Here is a 23060-nt window from a genome sequence, read left to right on the forward strand (position 1 = left end):
ACGTATCATGATATGTTGTGTATGTCACATGACAGAATGTATTGCACATGTCGTTAGTGTCCAGAGTATTTCAGATTTGAATTCCTACAGGAGTTTAGGGCAGTTATTGCTTTTGGAAAGAAACTGTTTTTGAGTCTGTTTGTTTTAGTCCTGATGCACCTGTAGCGCCTCCCAGAGGGCAGCAGGGCAAACAGATCAGAGCTAGGGTGGGAGCTGTCATTTATGATGTTTCTGGCTCTGCTGAGGCAGCGGGAGGTGTAAATGTCCATCAGGGAGGGGAGAGGACAGCCAGTGATCTTCTGTGCTGTCTTTACAACTCTCTGTAGCCTCTCCCTGTCTGCTACAGTGCAGCTGCCGTACCATACTGTGATGCAGTATGTGAGCAGGCTCTCGATGGATGAGCGGTAGAAGGTCAGCAGCAGGTTGGAGTTTAGTTTGTGCTTCCTGAGGACTCTCAGGAAGTGTAGCCGCTGCTGAGCCTTCTTAGTAGTCCTGATGATCCTATTGGCTATGTTGTCCGGGGCTTTATGCCCCTGGTAGGGTCACCCATGGCAAACAGGTGTCTAGGGGATGGACCAGACGAAGTGCGGCTCAAATCACCCCTATGATGATGACAAAGCAAGAACCCAGGTGTCCTTTGTCTGGAAGTGGGTCACCGGGGCCCCCCTCTGGAGCCAGGCCTGGAGGTGGGGCATGGAGGCGAACGCTTGGTTGCTGGGCCTTTGCCCATGGGGCTTGGTCGGGGTCAACCCAAAAAGGTGACATGGGCCCCTCCTCCCGTGGGCTCACCACCTGCAGGAGGGGCCATTGGGGTCGGGTGCAGTGTAAGCTGGGCGGCTGCCAGTGGCGGGGACCCTGGCGATCTGATCCTCGGCTGCAGAAGCTTGCCCTAGGGACGTGGAATGTCACCTCTCTGGCGGGGAAGGAGCCTGAGCTGCTGCGAGAGGTTGAGCGGTTCCAGCTAGATATAGTTGGACTCACCTCGACACACGGCTTGGGCTCTGGAGCCATTATCCTTGAGAAGTTGACCCTTCCATTCTGGAGTTTCTCCCTGTGAGAGGCGCTGAGCAGGTGTGGGCATGTGCGTTGGGCTTTACCCCGGTGGACGAAAGGGTAGCCTCCCTCCGCCTTCAGGTGGGGGGACGGGTCCTGACTGTTGTTTGACTGAATCTGAGTGGTGTTTTGTTGTGCTCGTCATGGATTGTCCATAACGAACACCTTTTTCAAGCAAAAGAGTGTCCACATGTGCACTTGGCACCAGGACACTGTAGGTCGCAGTTCGATGATCGACTTTGTAGTTGTATCATCGGACTTGCTGACGCATGTCTTGGACACTCGGGTGAAGAGATCACCACCTGGTGGTGAGTTGGCTCAGATGGTGGGGGAGGATGCCAGTCAGGCCTGGCAGACCCAAGCATGTTGTGAGGGTCTGCTGGGAACGTCTGGCAAAATCCCCTGTCAGAAAGAGTTTCAACTTCCATCTCCAGCAGAGCTTCAACCATGTCCCGGGTAAGGCGGGGGCACATTGAGTTTGAGTGGGCTGTGTTCTGTACCTCTAGTGTTGAGGCGGCCGCAGCTGTGGCTGCAAGGTCGACTGTGCCTGTCGTGGTGGTAACCCTTTGGTGGACACCAGCAGTGAGGGATGCCGTCACGCCGAAGGAGGAGTCCCATTGGGCCTTTTTGGACTCTGTCTGGTGATGCGGACTCTGCATTGGTCTGTTGTGGTGAACAGGGAGCTGAGCCAAAAGGCAAGGCTCTCGATTTACCGGTTGACTAACGTTCTTACCCTCACCTATTGTCACAAGCTGTGGGTGGTGACCGAAAGAACAAGATTGCGCATACAAGCTGCCGAAATGAGTTTTCTCTGCAGAGTGACCGGACTCTTCCTTAGAGATAGGGTGAGAAGCTCTGTGATCCGGGAGGGGCTCAGAGTAGAGTCGCTGCTCCTCTGCATTGAGAGGAGCCAGATGAGGTGGCTCGGGCATCTGGTCAAGGTGGCTCGGGCATCTGGTCAAGATGCCTCCTCGACGCCTCCTTGGTGAGGTGTTCTGGGCACGTCGCACCGGAAAGCGGCCCCAGGGAAGACCCAGGACACGCTGGACGGACTACATCTCGCTGCTGGCCTGGGAATGCCTCGGGATCCCCCGGATGAGCTGGTGAATGTGGCTGGGGAGAGGGCAGTCTGGGTTTCCTTACTTAGGCGGCTGCCCCCGTGACCCGACTCCGGATAAGTGGCAGAAGATGGATGGATGGATGGACAAAGAAACATTTTCTGTGGACAGAGTGTGCACAGTGGAAAATACGCCAACCAGCTGAAAATCAGACAAAAATCAGACCAAAATATTTTCATTTTTAAAACCCACCTAGGGAAGTGAGAATGGACACAATCTTGCCCCAGCGAGGAGGAACTGGAGTGTTTCTCCTGCTCCGGCCATCACAGGAACATGAAGAGCTCTACGGCTAAAAATGACAATAATAAAAATCGAAAATTCAACACAAATGTCTCCACTGTCACTGCATTCTCCTTTAGGATCATGTCTTAATGCTTATTAACCCATCAGCCCTTAGCTGCTGTTTAAACACTGGAACAGAACCAGGTCCTAATGGGTTAATGAGATGGGTGTTCAAGATATGGAATCCCTTTTAGGCCTTGGTTAATTTAAGCTGAACCAGTGTTCACATATCCATTCACCACAAAGTGTGCCTAAGGAAGAAAAATCTCCTTGCTGCTTAAAATGAGCAAAAACACTGAATTAAAATTCCTCAAACCTGCTCCAAAATGAATAAAACACCCAGTCTTACAATACTGTTAGCTGTCAACATCCCCCCCTCGGTCCTGACAAAACTATTTACTCTGCTGCTCAGATCAACATGTCAATGGAGAAGCTTTGTATCTTTCTTTCTGGCAATTTAAAACCTTAAAAACGGCTGTGACTGCTAGTTTTTCTTCGGTGCCAGGTCTCATTTACTGTTTAATGAGCTTTTGGAAGGCTTTGGGAGACAATAAGAACAAGGTGAATTTGGAATAGAAATGAGAGAATGTCATTGATTTCAAAAGTAATGGAAGTGGAAAGTAAACACTGGAAAAAAAAAATCAATGGTACGTTTGTGCGTGACAGTAGGCTCTTTCTAACCTGCTGATTTTCATCTTTTTTTCTGGCTTTTAGCTGCGATCTCACTCAGTTCCACAAGGATGTTGCAGATCAAAATCTATCATCCAGAGGGCGTTAGCGTGGCTTCTAAGAGTTGAGATTAAATGATACAGTTCTGTCATCTGGAGAAAGAGAAAGATGTTTCCTCCTCCAGCGTTCACAGTCCCCCCCCGCTGAATGATAATAAAGCTCTAAACTTTGTGCAGCAGGAGTGTGTTGACCATAATCACCCATCTCGTCTCTCAGCTGGTATTAAGGCTTTCATCTTGCTTCAGGGTGTGCAGTTGGGCAATAGTTTCAGCCCTTTATCACCCTAAGAAATGCCGTTAAATTGCACCTTCAGAACTAAATGTAGTTCTTTTTGCGACTTTGTGGATAGTCTGTCACCCAAAATCTTGTTATAGGTGTAACTTTGGATGTTCGGGTCAAATTAGTCAAAGACTGCATAATGATTATAGAATTTATTCACTTATTGATGTGATTTGATGCTTTTTCTTTATTTGTACAACACTGCAGATCACTTTAAGGTTTTAATGTAGGATGTTTTTAAATCTTAAAATAAGGAAAGAAAATGTAAAAAAAAAAAGAAAAAAGTTTCAGTGTAATGTACTGACCAGGACATTGTACACCGGGCTTTCAGAAATGCATTACTTTCCATTAATCTAGTGGCAACTAAATGAGCCTCTGTCAAGTGTGAATTACCCCTCTGGTGCTTTTCCGTGACATTTCGCAACAGCTGACTAGGCTGGCTCTAATAACAAACACATCACTTTAAACACTGCACATGTCAAAACAGCTGAAGTCGCATTACTCCTCATGACTGATGGACTGTTTGGTTTAGCTTCCGATCAGATATTTAGAACAATCAGGCGGCTTGTGAAACTAAATAAACTCAGAGCCTATCCCAGATACAGCTCTGCCAGAGAGGCATGGTACACTCCAGATGGTCGCCAGGCCATCACACGGAGACAAACAACCAAGTACACTCATTCTTTTGGATGGTGGGGAGGAGGCAGGAGTAACCAGAAAGAAACCACGCTGGCGCAGTGAGAACATGCTAACTCCACACAGCCTCCAGCCGATGTCTGAAACAGGATCTGACATGTTGTATGCGACAGCACTAACCACCCCGTCACTGTCCAACTGCTGCAAAACAAGTTTCCAGTTGAGTTGCACTTTTACATCTCGCAGCATAAACTAGTCTGGTGGGATTAAGACTTCGGGTTGCTGGAAAAACATGTTCATGAGTCTCAAGTCACTTTTTAGCCGTTATGAGTATCTGCCATGTTACACCTGCTGTATGGTCTGCTTAGGATAAGTGGTGGGCTGATCCATGCATCGATACCAATACCATATTATTCTATACTAGTGTAAAAACCTTAATACTTTTAGTTTCTCTCCTCTACACAGTGTATGCTGCTACGTTTCATCAAACAAGTGACCTGGCTGTCTGTCCAATGTGATGGAGTCAGCATCCTACATTTTTATACCACAGATGTTGCAGTTTTCTGCTCTTTTTTTAAAAGATGTTTTTAGACCCAAAAATTATAACGAATGGTGGGGCTCGACAGGTGTGATTGCCGGGGTTGTCATGGTTTTTATCGTTTGCTTCTGTTTGTGTAACGTTATGTTGGTGTTGATGGTGAAGTGAATCACATACAGCAGACAGAGGAGGTCAGTAAAAGTAAAGGATCGTTCACGAGTATTAAATTGCAAGTCCAAGACGAGTCTGAAGTCACTGTAAATGCAACACAAGTGCGACTGGCACTGGCTTAAAAATGATTACATCCCATAAAAGAAAAATAAAAAATTTTTTTTTTTAAATTGAGCTTGTCTTACAAATGATTACTACAGTGTTCAAATTTTTTAATTAGGAATGAAGCTGCAGGATTGTTCATTGAATCAATCAGATTCATGTATAATTGGCATTTATTGGTATGTAGTCTTATACAGATATACTGCTGTACTTATTCATTTTAATTAACTTATTGTAAATATATGAGCTGCTGGACAATCTGAATTTCCCCCATGGGGATGAATAAAGTATTTATTCATCTATCTTATCTAATTGAATTAATGAATCTTCGAAGATCACGTAACATGTTTAGTTTGTAGTTCATTGGCTGCTCTGTCATGTGGAGATTGTTCTTTTCACACACACTTTCTCATTGTTTAGTCTGCAGCAGAGTTTGATTTGCAGCTTTCAAAGCAGCTGAAATGAATCAAACTAAACACAAACTCACTGGTTTGTTTCATACCATGGAGGTGAGTGTGAGCAGGATGAACACGTTAAAAGGGTCACCTGGACATCTAATGCTGTTTACCAAATCTGTTTTAATAAGATGTTATGAGTACAGCATTCTTTCTCTACATTTTTGCACGCAATCTTTTTATTTTTTTTTAAAGTATTTTTATTGGGAATACAGAGCACCTGCATGTAGAACTGGCAGGGCTGATGGAGGACATGAAGGCGGATAAGAGCAGATATCTCCACCTGCAACAGGATCAAAAGCGAGCAGCTTCAACTTCAACACAACGTGCACCACACCCACAATCTTACACATTTAAATTATTCTTCCAGTATGTTACTCATCACTCCTCCTTTTAATCATTATCTTAAACACACATTAAAGCATCACTATAAAGGAATATAAAATCCCATCTTTCCTCACAGCTGTGATCCAACCTACACACGCCTTCTCCATAACCATGGCATTAAAACAAGGATTTCCAAAATGAGGCTAGAAGAATCCGTCATGTCTGTGTTCCTTCAAATGAACATGCAATTAAAGCATTGCTCCAAAGTTTTATCACCATGGGATCTCAACAAAAAAGGTGAATAAAACCCTCCACAACTCTGACTTTAAATACATCAGATTATTTCTGCCACCTGCAGAAATACTCTGCAGTGGTTGGATGTATCCAAGATGGACAGGAGAAATACAGGGAGCTGGTGGACCATCTCCTTCTGAATGTGAACAAGACCAAGAAGATTATTGACTTTAGGAAACCTGCACACCAGCACATCAGGATCCTGGGTAAGGAGGTTGTGGACAGCTAGGGCTGCACGATTATGACCAAAATAATAATCACGATTATTTTGATCAATATTGTAATCACCATTATTAATCGCGATTATTCACTGTGTTTGGAAAAAGATGTATTTTTATTGCACCAATTATAAACAAACTACTTTGCAACAATTTTTTGTGAAAAAGTAAACTTTAAATTAGAATAGATGATAAATAATGCAATAAATACATTTACCATTCATTTTTGAGAAGTTAATGTAAATTTTGGGGCTACAAAAGATGCTAAATCAAGAGCCGTTTAGGTGCCAAAAGAACCGGTTCTCTGAAAAGAGCCGAACATCCATCACTAGTAATGGATGCTAGTGTGGGAGGGATGTTGTGAGAAAGGCAAACATTGAAGAAAAGACAACATAAAAATGTTTAGAACAGTAAAGAAATAATAAAAATTTAATTCTTCAGTCAATATTTTCTTTGTTTTTTAAGTTTAATTTTATTAAGTGTAATGTTTTTTTTAATTAGGAGTCTGCAACACATCACAACACTTTTTAAATGTTAATGTCGACACTCTTCATTAATAAACATTAATATCTGACGGTAAGCCAGCGCGGGACCAGCCAGCAGCAGTTATGTACGTTTCATTTTCAGCCTGGTCATGAAACAGATCTTCTCCTGCTCTGAGTCCAGCTGCTGCGTGAGGACCAAGCCTCTTCTGAGTGCTTCTGGACAGGGGAGGGGTCGGAGCACCCCCCCCTTGTTGAAGAGTGAACTATACGCTCTTTCACGTCGGTCTCCAAAAGTCTCCAATATCACCAGAAAAAGTCGTTAGATTAGTCGCTAGTCGTTTTTTGAAAATAAGTCGCTAGAGGTGAGTGAAAACTAGCAACACTGAGTACAACTAGCTGCCGACTGTAAAAGGTGCACGCCCTTGTTCTTTAGGCAGCTAATGAAGCTTTGGCCTCGCGTTCGCCCCCTGGTGGTTGGCCGACTGCAGGTTGAGAATGTGTGTGATCAGAGAAGCAGCAGAGCTGCGTTTTTAATGTAAATATCGCTGACGATCAGGTTCATTTAATTGTGGCCACCAAAATCGTGATCACGATCAAAATCCGATTAATTGTGCAGCCCTATGGACAGCTATAAATGCACATGGACTGCAGACTGGACCCGGGGATCAACATACAGTAGATGCTGTGTACAGGAAGGGGATGAGCAGACTACTTCCTGAGGAAGCTCACATCCTTTAATGTCTGCCGCAAACTGCTGGAGATGTTCTTCCAGTCTGTGGTGGCCAGTGCCATCATGTCTGCTGTTGTGTGCTGGGGGAGCAGCATCAGCTCCAGGGACCCCTGCAGGATCAATAAACCTGGAGACAGTCGAACAGGAGGTTTCTGAACAAACTGGTCTTCATCATGGACAGTTCCTCACATCCACTTCACAGTATACTGGGTATACTGGAGGGACAGCAGAGATCTTTAACAGATTGCTGCAGCTCAGTCTTAGGTTGAAATGGTAAATGGCCTGTACTTGATACTTTTCCAGGTGTTGGACCTCTCAAAGAGCTTTTCCACAACATGCCACATTGACCCGATCATGCAAATTCATACATCACTGAGCAGGCACACTAAAGGTTTTATTAATCACAAACATTCATTCCCTGAGTGATTCTCAGAAGCAAAGTGGGATTCAGGGACACTTCTGTATGAAGTCTGGGAAAGCCAGGAATCGACCTTCGGCTGGTAGATGACTGAGCTACAGCTGCCTCATAAAGTGACTGGGAAAATGGGAACAGTGAGCTACTGACTATAGCCCATAACAGATTAATAGACATTTCACCCTTTACATTTCATATTAGACCATCATCTAAATGGTCAATAACAATGTGAGAATTTAAGAAAAACTTAAGAAAAAGAAAAGTATTACCCTTACACTTTATATTATAGTTCCAACCCAGTTCAACTTTATTTACAAAGCACTTTAAAACAATCAGTGGACCAAAGTGCTGTACAGAAGAACAAAAGCACAGAGTATAATTAATTGAAACATTAAAAAACTTAAGTTGGTTCAAGAAGAGTTGGCTAAATCTGATTATTTAGTTAAGTAAAACTAGATGAAAATTAGCATAATTCAGATGACTAAATTGCAACTAAAATTTCATGATTTTAATCACAAGAATTTGATTAAAGCTGAACTAAAATTAGTTGTTAAATTGAACAGTTTCTATCCAAAGTAATGTGAAGCTTTTAGCTGCTCCTCAATTCATGCATTAAGATTTTTTTCTGAGATATTTCCACTAAACTTCCAGTTCCCAGAAATAAATTAAGCCAAACAAAAACCTTAAACGAACACCACTTAAGACAACTCTTCAGCTTCTATTATTAAAGAGGATGTAACAGTCTTAATGGGTTAATAGTGCAGGGGAATAATTGCGGGGCTTGTCAGTATGACTGCGGTGACTCATGGTGGGACTCAGAACTCGGAAAGACACCCCCCCCCCCCCCATATGGAAAAGTGAGTGTTTCAGTAGCAGGATGCTCCCTGGAGTCAGCTGGTTGCTGTGCTAAAAGGTACACGTTGATTTTTCTGTTAAGGAAACAAATTTTTTTGTGTTTTTTAATGTCGTAATAAAATGTTGTAATAAAATCAATTCTTGTTTAAGATTTTTAAAATGTCCAAAGCTGTTATTTTCTTCAAACAACCATACTTTCATGTAATTTTTTGCAGATAAGACAATTTAGTTCTCCGGGTTTTCTGAAATTCTTCCAAAGTTTTTATCTGGGAATTTGCAGCATTTTCCCTCCAGTTCTTATACCCAACCATTTAAAAGAGGAGTGAATTAAAATAACTTTTACATGATACTGGAGGGAAAAAGCAAATGACTAATTGGAACTAAAACTGTGCTGTTGATTTAACATGTAAACATGTAAGTCCAACTAAAACTATACAAAAATCAGACTAACATGCCGGTAATGGTGTGGATTTAATCATCTCTCTCTGAATAAACAGCCAGACTCAAATGGACCTAGGTGCTCATCAAATTGTTCCATCATTGCATATTTTTATGAAAAAACAAACATTACCAGTAAAACTGCTCTGTTTCATTTTTGTTTTGAAGCAAAATGCAGCCAAAATTGACTGAAAAGGAGCCCATATGAACGCCTTGTCGAGTCCCGATTGCATAAAACAACTCCTGTTGCAAACATTCGCTAAGGCTAGGTTCACACTGCAGGCTGAAGTGACCCAAATCCGACTTTTTTGCCCCTATGCGACCTGTATCTGATCTTTTCATAACAGTCTGAACTACACAGATCCGATTTTTTTTTTTTTTTTAAATGCGACCCATGCCACTTGGATATGTGGTCCTAAATCTGATACGCATCTGTTTTTTTGCCAAGCGACTTCAGTCTGAACGGCCAGGTTGCATTAATCCGACCAACACGTCATGCACAACATTGTTTATAAATTCCTTATCAGTCGTTACAGACGTTGGCTGCCTCTGCTCCACAAAATGCCATGGCCAAAAATCCGGCTCTCCTCTTTTGTGGTCTCCTCCTTAAAAAGTTGCTATTGAAAATGTGCTGGCTACGGTTGGTCAATAACTTTAAAATTGCAGCATATGCTCCGCTGTTATTGCAAACACGAAGATGCCACATGCACGCTCACTGTCATGTTGTCGTGTCTTCTACGCTTGCGGGACACTTTTGGTGCACATAACGTCTATACAGGAGATGACATACAAGTTGCATTTAATTGGAAATGTGGACAGACTCTCAAAAAAATTGGATTTCACAAAAAAATCTGAATTGAGCATTATGCCCTGCAGTGTGAACCTAGCCTCATAAACCCAGGTTTTATATCTGCAGCATCAGCTGACAGATATAAAGAACAAAGTTAATTTAAGAAAATGTCTGCATCACAGTCGAGAGTCTAGTCTAGACTTGCATAGAAGTTGGTCTCCCAGTCTGTGCTGTGCATAACGGATTGCAAAGAAGCTCAGTGGGGTTGATTGTTGATGTGAACCTTTCAGAAAGGACCACTACTTACTGTAAAGTCTTTCTTTAACCTTAAAAAACTCATTACGTACGTAACTTTCTGACCTTAAAACTCTGTGTTCCAGGCTTGTTTGATGGCACAGTGACATCTGTTAGTTTGTAGAGCTGTTGCTTCCCAGCAGCATCCGAGGCTGAGAAACCGCATACATATACAACTTTCTTCCTGAATGTCACCCCATATAGTTCTCCATATGGGAGGGGTTGTGTACTAAAAATAAAAACACACCACCACATGATCCCCACAGACACAAACTCCAAAGTGATGGTACAAAAAGGAAAAAAAAACAAAAACAAACAAACAAAAAAAACATAAAAAAATTTATAGTAGACTACCAGGCTAGTTGAGGGCAATCATTCAATTAGAAGTGCCGCGCAGGCCCAAGAGGCGACCTGACATGCTGGTACAGGAACTTTGCAGGATGATGCAGCTGAACTTTGCTTTATGCAAAACGTTACACGCCAGCAAGCAGACATAAACACACCGGCCATTTTGAAATTGCGCTTTGGCAAAGAAACACAACACATTATGAGAGGAAGAAAGGGAAAGAGCGGAAGAGATGGAGCAAAAGATAAGATTGACTTTTACTGACTGGAGAGAGAGCTAGTAGAACAGGTAGGATGCAAGATGGACGCTGGATTAGCCGTCAATAGGGGGCGTGCCACTTAAAAAATCTGTCTAAGTTCTGTAGTACATCTAAAACTGGGCTCCAGGTAACACTGAAGAAAGGCAGTGATATTTATTGTCCTGTTGCACACAGACTTGTAATTTTATATGAAATTTTATTAGTGGTTTTGATTGACTTGTAACTTGGTTTGCTGCTGTCTTGACAAGGACACTTGTAAAGGAGATTCTTAATCTCAAAGAGGTTTTTCCTGTTTAAATAAATAAATGAAAATTAAATGAAAATACTTAAAATGTTCATTTTTTCTAATGACTTTTTCTAATTCTAATTTTCTAAATAAATGCGTTTTTCCAGACATTACTACAGCTCGAGTTTACAGTGTCTTTTATTTGATTTGGGTCATCTACTAAAATCCATTTAAAATAAACGTTGCTTTTTGGTGCAAATGTGATTAAAATGTGATTAATTGAGCAATTAATTACAAAGACTAATTATTTTGATCAATTTCTTTTAATCGAGTCCCACACCTAAAAAAAAAAGAAAAAAATTATTTGATTTTTTTTTTTCCAGCTTAAAATATCCTATTTTTATTTAAACGTTCAGCATGTTGGTCAGTAGTTGCTTTTTTTAAAAATTGATTTATATGGTATGTAAAGTTGGCTGGGTTTGACTTTATTATTTACTTGATCCTTTTATAAGATTTGATCCTTTTTTATTTGTCTAAAGTTCAGCTAGTGTGCTTTTTTTTTGTCAAGTTGCTACATAAAATTACATTACCTTTTTCTGTGTTATGTTACATCTCCTTGTTTTTAGATTTTAGGGGACAAAAAAGTTTCTATGTTTTGTAGCATTTCTGGAGGAGTTATAACAACTTTAGTCAGTGTTTCAGGTTGGTTTTTGTTTTTTAAAGCTTTTGTATGTAGGACTTAGAAAGTAACAGATGGCACAATTATAGCTTCTGTATCCTGTACACGAACATTTCTACAAGATTAAACTGAGCAGAATCTAATGAAAGAACCAGATATATTAGCAGCTCATTTTACAGTTGTGTTTGGTTTTTGATAATCTGGTTTAAATTCAGGCTTAATCCACTGATTCTCTGTGCACAGTAAATTACTCTGTATGAGAGCATCAAACAAGCACAGTGGGATTAACCCTGCTGTGGTCCCAGTGTAGTATTTTCCATTTCCTCCCTTCTCAGAGGCAGATCTGTACACTTACTGATGTATTTATTTAGACTGAGTTAAAAAAGAATAGCAATTTTTTCTTGGAATTTAAGGAACATATCACCTGATGCTCGGCCATCGCTTAGTGATGTTTTCTTCATCTTTTAAAGACTCCACCCTCTGTTTTTCATTTTTGAGTAAATAAAAAAGGAGATAAAAATAAAATATTTAAAATGATAAAATAATTAAACTACAGATTAATGAGATTATTCATTTATTAAATGAAAAATAAAATAATGTAATAGTAATATGACAAATATAAAAAAAAGCCCCCTCATCACGTACAGTAGCAGCATCATCATGACATCTAATAGGCTACCATAATCATGTGACACAGAAGGAATACATGTTGCTTCGCACAAAACTAAAAACGGCATGTTTTGTATCATCTGAGTGGTATCTCCATATTCAAAAAAGTATTGAATGCAGTACTTTAGTTGATAAAGTATTGACTCTAGAGTACTGATACGCCCATTCCTACCTCTAATGCACCTTGTTGCCTTCAGGCAACACCAAGTTTTGATCCTGATTACAGGATGTTGCGTCCAGGTAAGACTGACATAAACCCTGTAAGAGTTCATTTTATAATACTTTTAAATTTACAATCATATGTATTTTAACTTGTTAAAGCTATCTTTGATACGTCTCTGAAATAAATGTTGATCACGTTTGTTTAAAAAAAAAAAAAATCACTTATGCACCATTATGGAACAGTGTTGCATTTAGTTTATGTTTAGTTTATTTTGGGAAATAAAAAAGCTGCAGATATTTTTCTCCCAGCATCATTATGCATGAAGTAGAGGGTTCAAACCCTGGCTGCTCTACTGTTTGTCCAGAGACAGCAGCGTAGACAGAACTGTGAATTTCTGCAGAGCTCTGTCATAGGGCGGTGGCATTAGTCTGAATTCAGTGAGTAGCTGAAAAACCCTGCAGCAGATGGCGAACTCAGGGTGGAGCCGCGCTTCGGGGTCCAGTCAGAGGTCAGCAGTCATTTCTGTGGGCTCCTGTTTATTTATATCTTTTAGATTTGGGGCAGATGTGGCCCTTAGGACAGAATTGTTGGTCTGTTACCCAAAAGACTGGCTGGAGAAATTTATGAGCTGTAGTCCCCCTCTTTCCCTTGGCTGCTACCATCCCTGCAGAGTGCCTTTGAGCAAGGCACTGAACCCTGAACAGACCTAGTTAGAATTGCTCAGAAATAAAACAAGATTTTACAGACAGCTGTGGCTGAACGTGAGGTTGTTCTTACTCTGTGGCATTTTGCAGAAGAGTTTAATCAGGAGATGGCATTAGGTGAATCTTCTGTAAAAGGCTAACTTTGCATCCACCAGAGCCTCCACCTGCAGTGCCATTACTGTGATAAAAGCAACCTGGAAACCACATTATCCCCTATCTGAGCGATCTAAAGTGCTGCATTAGCTCTTCCTCTTAACAGGCTTTGCTCACCTCAAACTGTGGCTCTGATAAGGACTGAACAGTTTCATATCAAGGCTTGCCTCTGGGGATTTGGTACACAAACACAACAGCCTGTTTGTTGGTGTCTGTTCAACATTTACACTTGAAGTGGTTCAATAAGACTCACCCAGAGTGAAGATCATTTACTTCCTTGATTTGCCAAACGACGAGGATTAGTTTTCTCCTTCTTATATAAATGGGCTCAAAAGTTTTTGTCGGAAGTGTATCATGACGTACGTTAGACTGTTGGTGACAAGCTCGTATTCTGATGGAACAAACTGTTTCAGTCTTAGTTTGTCATAACAAATGAAGTCCCAGATTTATCTTTGCACTTGGTCCTGAGATCATTTCAGAAGGTATGTAGTTTAATACATAAAACACCTAGAGAGCATGAAAAGTGAGTGCCATAGAAGAGACTTTTTCAGACAAAATTAGCTTCTTCTTTTTTTTCTTTTGCACTTTTTCTCTTTTTTTCTTCCATCGTGCACAGACGGGAACCTTACCAACTCTTTGTTATGTCTTGAACTTCTGTCAGACTCTATTTTTCCCCCATGCTGCAGCACAGATTAGACAATACCAGGTATGTAGTTTAAAAAAAAAAAGTTTAATGAAATTCCATATTTAATGTGTTCATTTATTTGTTGCAACAGTAAAGTAATGGTGAAATGGTAAATGGTCTGTATTATATAACGCTCTACCTGGAATGTTACCCAAGGCGCTTTACATTATACATCATATTAACACAATCACACACTGATGGCGGAAGCTGCCATGCAAGGCACGCAACCACGACCCATCAGGAGCATTTAGGGGTTTGGTGTCTTGCCTAAGGACACCTCAACATGAATTCGACTTTGCCAAGGATTGAACCTGCAACCCTCAGGGTACAAGAGAATACCTTGCTCAGCTACGCCGCCCAGGTGATGATTTACCCCTGCAACACTGATGGGAAAGTCCACATGAAACTGCATGTGGAGCATTATTTGCTGGACATATTTCATTGTTTCTGTTACAGCGGATTTTAGGGAGGATGCCCGACCTTAGAAAACCTGCTCTGCTCTGATTGTTCAGCTTGAGTGGCCTGAAAAGACTCCACCTATCATTCCAAATCAAATCAAACTTTACTTATAAAGTCCTTTTCATGCCAAAGGCAATACAAAGTGCTTTACAAAAAAAAAAAGTAATAAATAAATACCTGACTTGATGCTGCTGTGAAGAAACGATGTTATTATGGGGATCCATCCACACCAGGAGCCAGTCGCCCCACATGGGCTGCCACCACGGCAACCTCCCCAAACAGGACAGATCAGGGCCCACACCACAGCCATAAGGCTGCAGTTCAGGGCCCCAGCCAACCATACAAGGGCAATCAACGCAGCAACAACCCCCAGACCGAGCAGGTAAAACCCCCAGTGTGGAGGATCCCCATGAGGAAAACACTGGAGATAAAACAAAAATTAAATTACCTTAAGAAACAGTAAGAACAGCTAAGACTGAATAAATAAATGTATAAATAAATTAACAAATAAATAAGAAACCACAGAAACACGAGAAAATTAGTAGATGTAAAGTCAATTTCTACCCAAGATTCCTCAGCATCGTGTATGTGTGTGTGTGTGTGTGTGTGTGCGTGTGTGTTGTTGGGTAAGATACGGGTGTGTACAAAACATGTGCAAGACATTGATTTTAAATGCAGCAACACATATGCTGAATCTACTGATGCTTGTTGTGCTTCAGTCTTGTTGCAGAGCGTTTTATGGAATTGAGGAAGTTTTGTCCCTTTTTAGTTGACATGGTCAGTGAAAAAGCTCATCAGCATTCAGCATGAAATTTAAATGAACTTTCTGAAAGCTGTTTGTCCGTCTGGTGAAACATGTAGCTTTAAACACTGAAGTTGTGAATGAACCATTTGGATCCGCCTGGTTAACCGTAACATATAATTTGCCTCTTGCTGTGTGTTCACTCATCAACTCTTGACTTCAAAGAAGAGATGAAAGAAAATGAGAGAAAAGCAAGAGGGATGGGAGAGTAGTGTTGACAGGCTACTAAAAGCTGCATCTGGCATGGATAGATTTGCTCCAACGTGTGAATGAAACACCCGGCCATAAAATAAATTTCCATCCACTTTTGCAATTAAATAAATTGCAGCCTTTTGGCTGTCGTGGCACACCATTAATTTGAGTTGATATCCAGTTTGTAGTTAAACTATCAAAACTCTGGTTTGTTTTGTCTTTCAGTTCACAAAGAGAAGAACTGTGTGGATAACATGACAATAAAGAGCTGAAACTATCATTCAGATAAAGCGTCACCTGCAGGTGAACTTTGGAAGTGCAACACAGAACCGTCCCAGCAATGAGCAACTCCGTGTGTAGATCAATGTCATCCTAAAAAGACTCAGCTGTAACTGGCTCCAATAACAAAATAAACCTGCTTATATTCATATTGTGTGGTAAAAACATCTAAATAAATGGTAAATAGTCTGTTTTTTTTTTAATCAATCATACTTAGACAAAACAAGTTTGCTGTCTGGAGTGGCGTATTCTGGAAATTTTTAACAGTGTGGCCAAGACAGAAGTTAGCATAGGATGATGAATCAGTGTCCAGCAAGATCATTAACTTTGCTTACAATCAGCATGTGAAATACACAGATTCTTGGATGCCTGCAAACTCTTAAATAACAGCTTTGAGCCCTTTCCGATGTCAAGATGCAGTGTATACAGACAGAGTTGCAGAATGTGACAATAAATTGGGTATATTGTGGAATTTGCTGATATGTGGGTGTGCTGCAGCCTCCCGTCTATGTGATGTCACCTGATCTACATGCACTTCAGTCTCCTCCAGAAGTTCAGCAGTGACTAAAAGACGGGCAGAAACACCTGTGATCAAAAACATGATGACAAAATCAGAAAAAATCTAAGACTGCTAGACGCAAGCATCAGATTGAGCATATACTGGCTGACGAACAAAGAGGAAACGAAAAACAGCCATCAGTCTCACCCCGAGTGTTTCAGCTGCGCCTGGATGCTGTCCTGCAGAATATCCGTTTGGGGAAAAAAAAAACACAAACACCCCCAAAAAACTTCAAATATAAAATGGTACATTTTCCAATGTAACTTTAGACATTTTTTACACCCACCACATGATTAACCACATTCCTACTGGAGAAAAAACGAGGTCACATAATAAAACACAGAATTCAAGGACAAATAATGGAAAACAAGGAATTTGGGAGAAATTCAAATGGAATTCTTATGACCCTAAAATTGTTAACAGATTTAAAAAATTATAGAAGATATGAACTTTGTGTAATACCAATAAGCTCTTTTTCAATGTCCTCTAGCTCACAGAGGAAAGAAAGGCTTTCCCTGTTTTTAAGAATAAGAAAACCTTGGGGCTGCACGGTGGTGTGGTGGTTAGCACCACAGCCTCACAGCAAGAAGGTTGCCGGTACAAACCTTGGCTCGGGGGAGGTTTGAACCTGGGGTGTGGTGGCCTTTCTGTGTGGAGTTTGCATGTTCTTCCCGTGTATGCGTGGGTTCTCTCTCTCCAGCTTCCTCCCACCATCCAAAGACATGCATGTTAAATTGGTTATTCTAAATTGTCCCTAGGAGTGAGTGTGTGTGTGTGAGTGAATGGTTGTTTGCCCATATCTGTGTTGGTCCTGCGACAGACTGGTGACCTGTACAGGGTGTACCCTGCCTCTCACCTGTTAAAATGCTGGGATAGGCTCCAGCTTACCCACGACCCGAAATGGACTAAGCTGTTAAGATAAAGGTTTTCTTTTATTCATTCATTATTAGTCCGTCAGTGGGGAAACTGCTTACCAGTCAACACGAGCACAGCTGCTGTTTGCTGCTGGTATCTGGCTGAAGTGTGGCTCTGTTTTTAGAATATCTCAAAATGTACAGCAACTATTTTTCCTTTAGACTTTATGGTCAGATTTAGGCTCATACTTGTGGTTAAAAAAAAAAAAAAAAAAAAAGAAAAAGCACAAAGTCCACATCAGCATTGTTCTGATGAGATGGATGGAGATAAATTTTATTGAAGATCTGCGGCTGTCAAAGTTCAATCATTTAATCATTAAAAAGTTTTTTAATGCTCATTTGTAGTTCATGTTTTTAGTCTGAGTAAATTTTCTTTTATTCTTTTTGCAGGAAGATGATTCTAAACTTTAACTCAATCCATCCACTCTGAGTTTAAGGGTAAAAACTAACTTAATATGTTTAAATATTGTAAAAAATTCTGGTTTTGCTGATGCTCAAAGTAAAGACCTGCCATTTATTTGTAACATTTAATTTTTCTTTGTCAATTGAAGCCGTCATCACTGATGGAAGACACGGCTTCATAGAAGACAAAATTTAGCTTTTCCTGGAATTTGAGTTTTCACTGCACAGGCCTAGACTTTAAATGATCTGAAATGGTTGAAATACTCAACTGTGACTCATCCAGTCATTTCCTTTTGAGTGACGACTTTATGATCCTAGTTTTTCTGTAGGTTCTCTACTCGTCTCCCTGCTTCTGTTATCTGTATACGTCATTGCAGTTTAATGAAACCCAACAATTTCTATAATCTTCTGAGTCATTTTTGGCAGATTTGAATCTTAATGGGTTTTTGGTGTTTGAAGCATGTAGTTGCAGTAAAACAGCTGCTTTGTGTGAGCTGACTGAATGATGGCCAGCTTTGCCTCATGCAGAGATAAAGAGCTGCAGTCTAAGCATGGACTCGACTGGGTGATGGACAGGACATACAACACTTCCCTAATTATAAGATCCTCATGATTGGCATACAGATCAGAGAATTAACACAGTGAAGAAAATTTGTTTAACATTTTCCTTTCGTCTCAACAGACTTCAGTTTAACATAAAATAAAGAAGTTCAGTTTATTCATATTCCAAAGAAAGTCTCCAGGTAGAGAAATTAAACAAGTTCACTTCATATCCAGCTTTAAGGAATATTATGTTAATCTCCACTAAGTAATTATTGGGCTGCTGCTTTGCTTGTTTGCTGTTTGGAGCTGAGCGAGCTTTGAAAACAGCTTCTGTCTCTCTGAATTAAAAGCCAAACAGTGAGTTTCATCTCCTAAAGTGATAAGAAAAGATCCTGTCGGCTTCTCGTTTTCCACCGCGGGTCTATCAGCAGTTCAATCAGGCTTTTATCTCATCCATTAAACACCTAACTGAAGAAAACGGGTGTATACAGGCATTTTTTTCCAATTAAATCACCAAATTGTAGATTCACAATGAATAGAAAAGCCTTGTTAAACTCTGTATTTCTGGTTGAGGTCTTCATCTCATGTCTGAGAAATTATGTTTGATGAACAAAATGCTATAAAACTGGATGGGAGCAATGGATTAACCTTGGACCGTTTCATTCAGCTGATGAAAATTGAAAGTAGGCCCCCGTTAAAGCAAAGTCTGCAGGGATTGTAGAGCTTACAACTAAATCTGTTATTTATCCTGCTGGAAATGACTGGACAATGCAGGCGCTCCCAGGTTGTCTCAGTAAGCTGAGAATTTTCCACTGATTAAAGTCAACCACAGCCTTTACACGGGTCTGTAATGTTACTGGAATTGGTTAAAGCTTTGCATTTATACACGGTAATGAACACATTGTTTGCAGTGGAAAACAGGTTGCATATGTTTGCAGTTCGTTGGGGAAATGAAGGATGGCTGTTTGTTTTACCTGTGCAGAACTTTCTTGCTATGTGAAAGCAGGGCACCATATAAATAAAGATTTATTTGAATTTGATTTAGTCGGGGAAATGAAGGATGTTTGGTTGTTTGTGTGTTTAGACCAAACATCACAGGACAAACACATTAGACAAAGAGGAAATTGTAGCTTCTTGTTTTCAGGGTGGTTGTAATTGAGTTTCTGTCAGAAAAACACTACGTGTGTCCAAACAAACACATCATTAGATCATTAAACCTGAAAAATTAATTGATGCAGAACATTGTTTTAAAGGAATGTGGAAGGTAATTCATTTCCAGTCTCTCTTCTTATTCCCTATTACAAAAAAACTTAAAAACAGAAATGGAAGAACAAGTTCACATGCTTGGTTTGCAATAGTCTTTAGCAAATGTTTGTAAATGGTGCTTAAATTTGGATTTGGACTTGGTTTCAGGGTTACTTGTGTGTGTCACATGTCTACATATGAATCCCTAAATCTGACTAACAAGACAGTCTAAGGTTTTGTGACTATAAGGTTATCATAATCCATATCTTACTGATTCTTTTTGGTGTAATTATGATCATGATGATCAAACATGATGTTTGCATGGAGAATTTTCTGGTATGGACTGATCAGGCATTTCTTCTTGACAGGAAATGGGATCCTACTCAATAAGTAATGACATGTGGAGCTCGTTTCACCTGTGCAAAATGCAGCCGAGCAGTAAAAGGACTATTTCGGAAAAAATGTGGACCAGACTACCTTTACTGCGTGTTAAAATAGAAATGACTTTCTGACATAATGTGATGACATTATCAGCAAATACAAGCATTCTTAGTAAAATATATCAATCTGAACCCTAACTTTTCATTCATTTGACATTTATTTATGAGACAGGCTCTTATAGGTTGATCCCAGCCATTGTCATGTCAGAACTGACTTGTTTCCAGTAGAGAGGTACATTTTAAAATCCTGCCATTATGTCATTAGGATGAAGCCTTCCTTTTGACAGCTTTAACCTAAAAACTACTCTCTTGTATTACATTTCCACTTCAGGTGGACGGCCGACATCCAACCTGTAACTTCCTGCTGGAGGTGGAGAAAGACCAGGCGGAGTGTGTGAAGAGGCTGAGGGAGGAGATGCCTGCCGGCCGTAATAAAGGTTACCATCACTCACAAACAACACAGTTCCCTCCATAACAGCCTGTTAGACTCTGTGGAGCTGAACTACATGTAACTACTAGTTTTTATCCTGGTGTCTCTACTACTGATGTGGACATTTTGACTCTGTGTCATGTTCATTTTCACATTTAGCACATGCTCAGGTGTTGACATGTGAAAACAGTAGAAGATTTGCCATGTGGTGGAAATGTGTAGTATCATCAAAACATAATCATATTACTCACACATTTGTGTTTAGTTTAACATGACCTGCTGCTCATGACGGCATTTTTCAGGTCGGCTTGCAACCTAACACCACAGCAGTAAACACACCGGATCCTTCATGCATGTTCCACCTGCATGCAGCTGATCAGGAGCTTTTCAGGTCAGCGGGCTTTAAAAGAGCAGACACGGCCCAAAACACTGATTATTTGGCTAATATTTTTCATAGAGTAGTTACATTTCTCAGTGTTTGATGTTTTCTATGTTCTGTGGTTAAGAAATATTCTTATACTTGACAGCATTCACATTCATGAGTGACATGCTTATATTCAGCTTTCCTGCTGCAGTTTAATCTCTTTTTATTTTTTTCTGTTTTGTTGTCTATAATAAAAAAGAAAGGTCAGTTAAGGACAATTTTAATAAACAACCAGTTGCACTATGACTGTAATGTGCTGCTTTCCAGCTAAATCAAAGCTGGACTAGATCTGGATTTGAGATAAATGAGATTATTTCTCTGCCTGACCAAATTTAGATGAAAGCTATGTTAAACATGTACTTAGTGTTTGTATTTTTTACCCCCATGAATAATTCATTGAACAATAAATACAGCATACAGATGAACAAAGACACTTAGATTATATTGTCTGCTCCTACACGGCATATTCATCCAGAAATGAAAGTGATCATCCCAAGTTGCACATGATTAACGCAAAAAGCAGCATGTTTAAATGCTTTGTCTGCAGCAACCTGAGGGGTTTGATTCTTTGAAATGAGTCTGTCACTACATGTGCATTTCTAAAAGATTATTCTGTGAGGTCTTTTTAAACTCTTATCCACATGTATGAGGCATATTGAGAGCTGTGTATTGATGCTGTTGGATGGGTGCATAGCCTTCTATACCTTTGTGCCCACTGATCTCTTTGAGGGGTCTGTCTGTTGATTACTGCGACCAAACTAAATCAGCACTTGATCCTGAATGAAGATTAAATATATTTGGTTTGTTCTCTTTCATATTTTTTTAGGAAAAACCTTTTTCCAATGTAAAAGTATGCATGAGCTGCAGAGAGCTACTCCTCAGCAGTAGAGGATGTTTATATGCTGAGAGGGGAGCTTATACAGAATTATTACAACACTGTAAATCTGGTGATGCATTGTGACGTTTCTCAGAATTTCCTACAAACAGAAAACTGCAAACCAAATCTGAAATTAGAACTCAACACCCACTGTTCCCAATTAGACCTTTCCATAACTAGTGTCTTCAGATTAATGTCAAATTTACTTTTATCTTGTTTTTTTAAAAATGTCACCTTATTATTGTGTAATTATTCCTTGAAATGGTCAGTTGTGGTCCAAGTGATTAGAAACCTGTGGAGCTTTACCCTGAAAAGGCACATCAAGAGTAAAATACAAACTTTTAGAAGGCAAAAAAAAAAAGCTGGGGCTGTGATTGGCATCACCCCTGACTCTCTGGACTTCACTCTGGCAAAAAGAACGAAGTCCAAATTGAAAATAATTCTATTCCTTGAAAGACATCCTCTACATGATGTTTTTAATAGTCTTAAAAGCTCTTTTAGTGAACGTCTTGTCATGCCTCCGTGTTCTACTGAACGCTTCAGGAGGTCTGTTGTTCCTGCAGCTGTCTGTTTTTTTAATAAACACCTGTAGTTTTTTGTACTGAACCATGTTTTTAGCATATTTACCTTGATATTCAAGATTTTTATGTTTTTTTTCCTCATTGTGAATGTGTGCAGTGTTTGGTGGCAAAGAAATGTCCCCTTTAGGGGATGAATATATCTTATCAGGATTTTGCAGCAACAAGATACCTGTATGACAAACTGTGTTATCTTTGGTATTTTTCATAGATGCAACTAAACAAATTGGAACAAATGATGAACAAGCAGCTAGAAATAAATTAACCTCTTTGCCAAGTTGTCTGTTATGTGCTGACACAATACTGGTTCATCTCTTGAGCTGGAAGCCTTCGTATGCACAATGATTCATAGGTCAGTGTGAAGACAAATTCTTATAAAAATGGTCAAATTCAGTGACTGGAGTGAAAATGATGAAAAGCGCAGCTCATGGCCTTAAAAAAAACTAAACAAAAAAAAAACTAAACTAAAAGACCACCAGAAAACCTTGAACTATTGATCAAGACCACCTTAAAAGAGTAAAAGAAACATCTTATACACCATTGGCGAGCTAAGAATCTTGAGGTGTGTATACCCTTCCAGGCTACAATCATTTGCAAGTCATTTCTGAAGCCATACAGCACTCCAGTAGCAGATGATACTGGAACAAAACCCTCCTGTTACATCACTGAGGGTCCAGTAAAAGTGGTCCACAACAAGTCTTTTATACATGTTAATGGCAGAGTTTTAAATGGGTTAAAGAAATATCCAACAAAAGCTTTTCTGCAGAAATAACAAGCCCTGACTTTCTTCTCTGTCGATTTAAATCCGTCCCCGATGTGCTAA

General features: G+C 40.1%; 1 protein-coding gene across 1 annotated transcript in view; it reads left to right on the plus strand.

Annotated features, from left to right (window-relative positions):
• LOC121645305 (vasoactive intestinal polypeptide receptor 2-like) overlaps positions 1-23060 on the plus strand; it is a 90991-nt gene that overhangs the window by 6898 nt on the left and 61033 nt on the right. Inside the window, exon 2 of the mRNA XM_041993756.1 lies at positions 20260-20365. Coding sequence (XP_041849690.1) covers positions 20260-20365 — 106 coding nt within the window. The remainder of the gene's footprint in view (positions 1-20259; positions 20366-23060) is intronic.

Source organism: Melanotaenia boesemani, chromosome 8 (assembly GCF_017639745.1).
Source record: "Melanotaenia boesemani isolate fMelBoe1 chromosome 8, fMelBoe1.pri, whole genome shotgun sequence".
Taxonomy (NCBI): Eukaryota; Metazoa; Chordata; class Actinopteri; order Atheriniformes; family Melanotaeniidae; genus Melanotaenia; species Melanotaenia boesemani.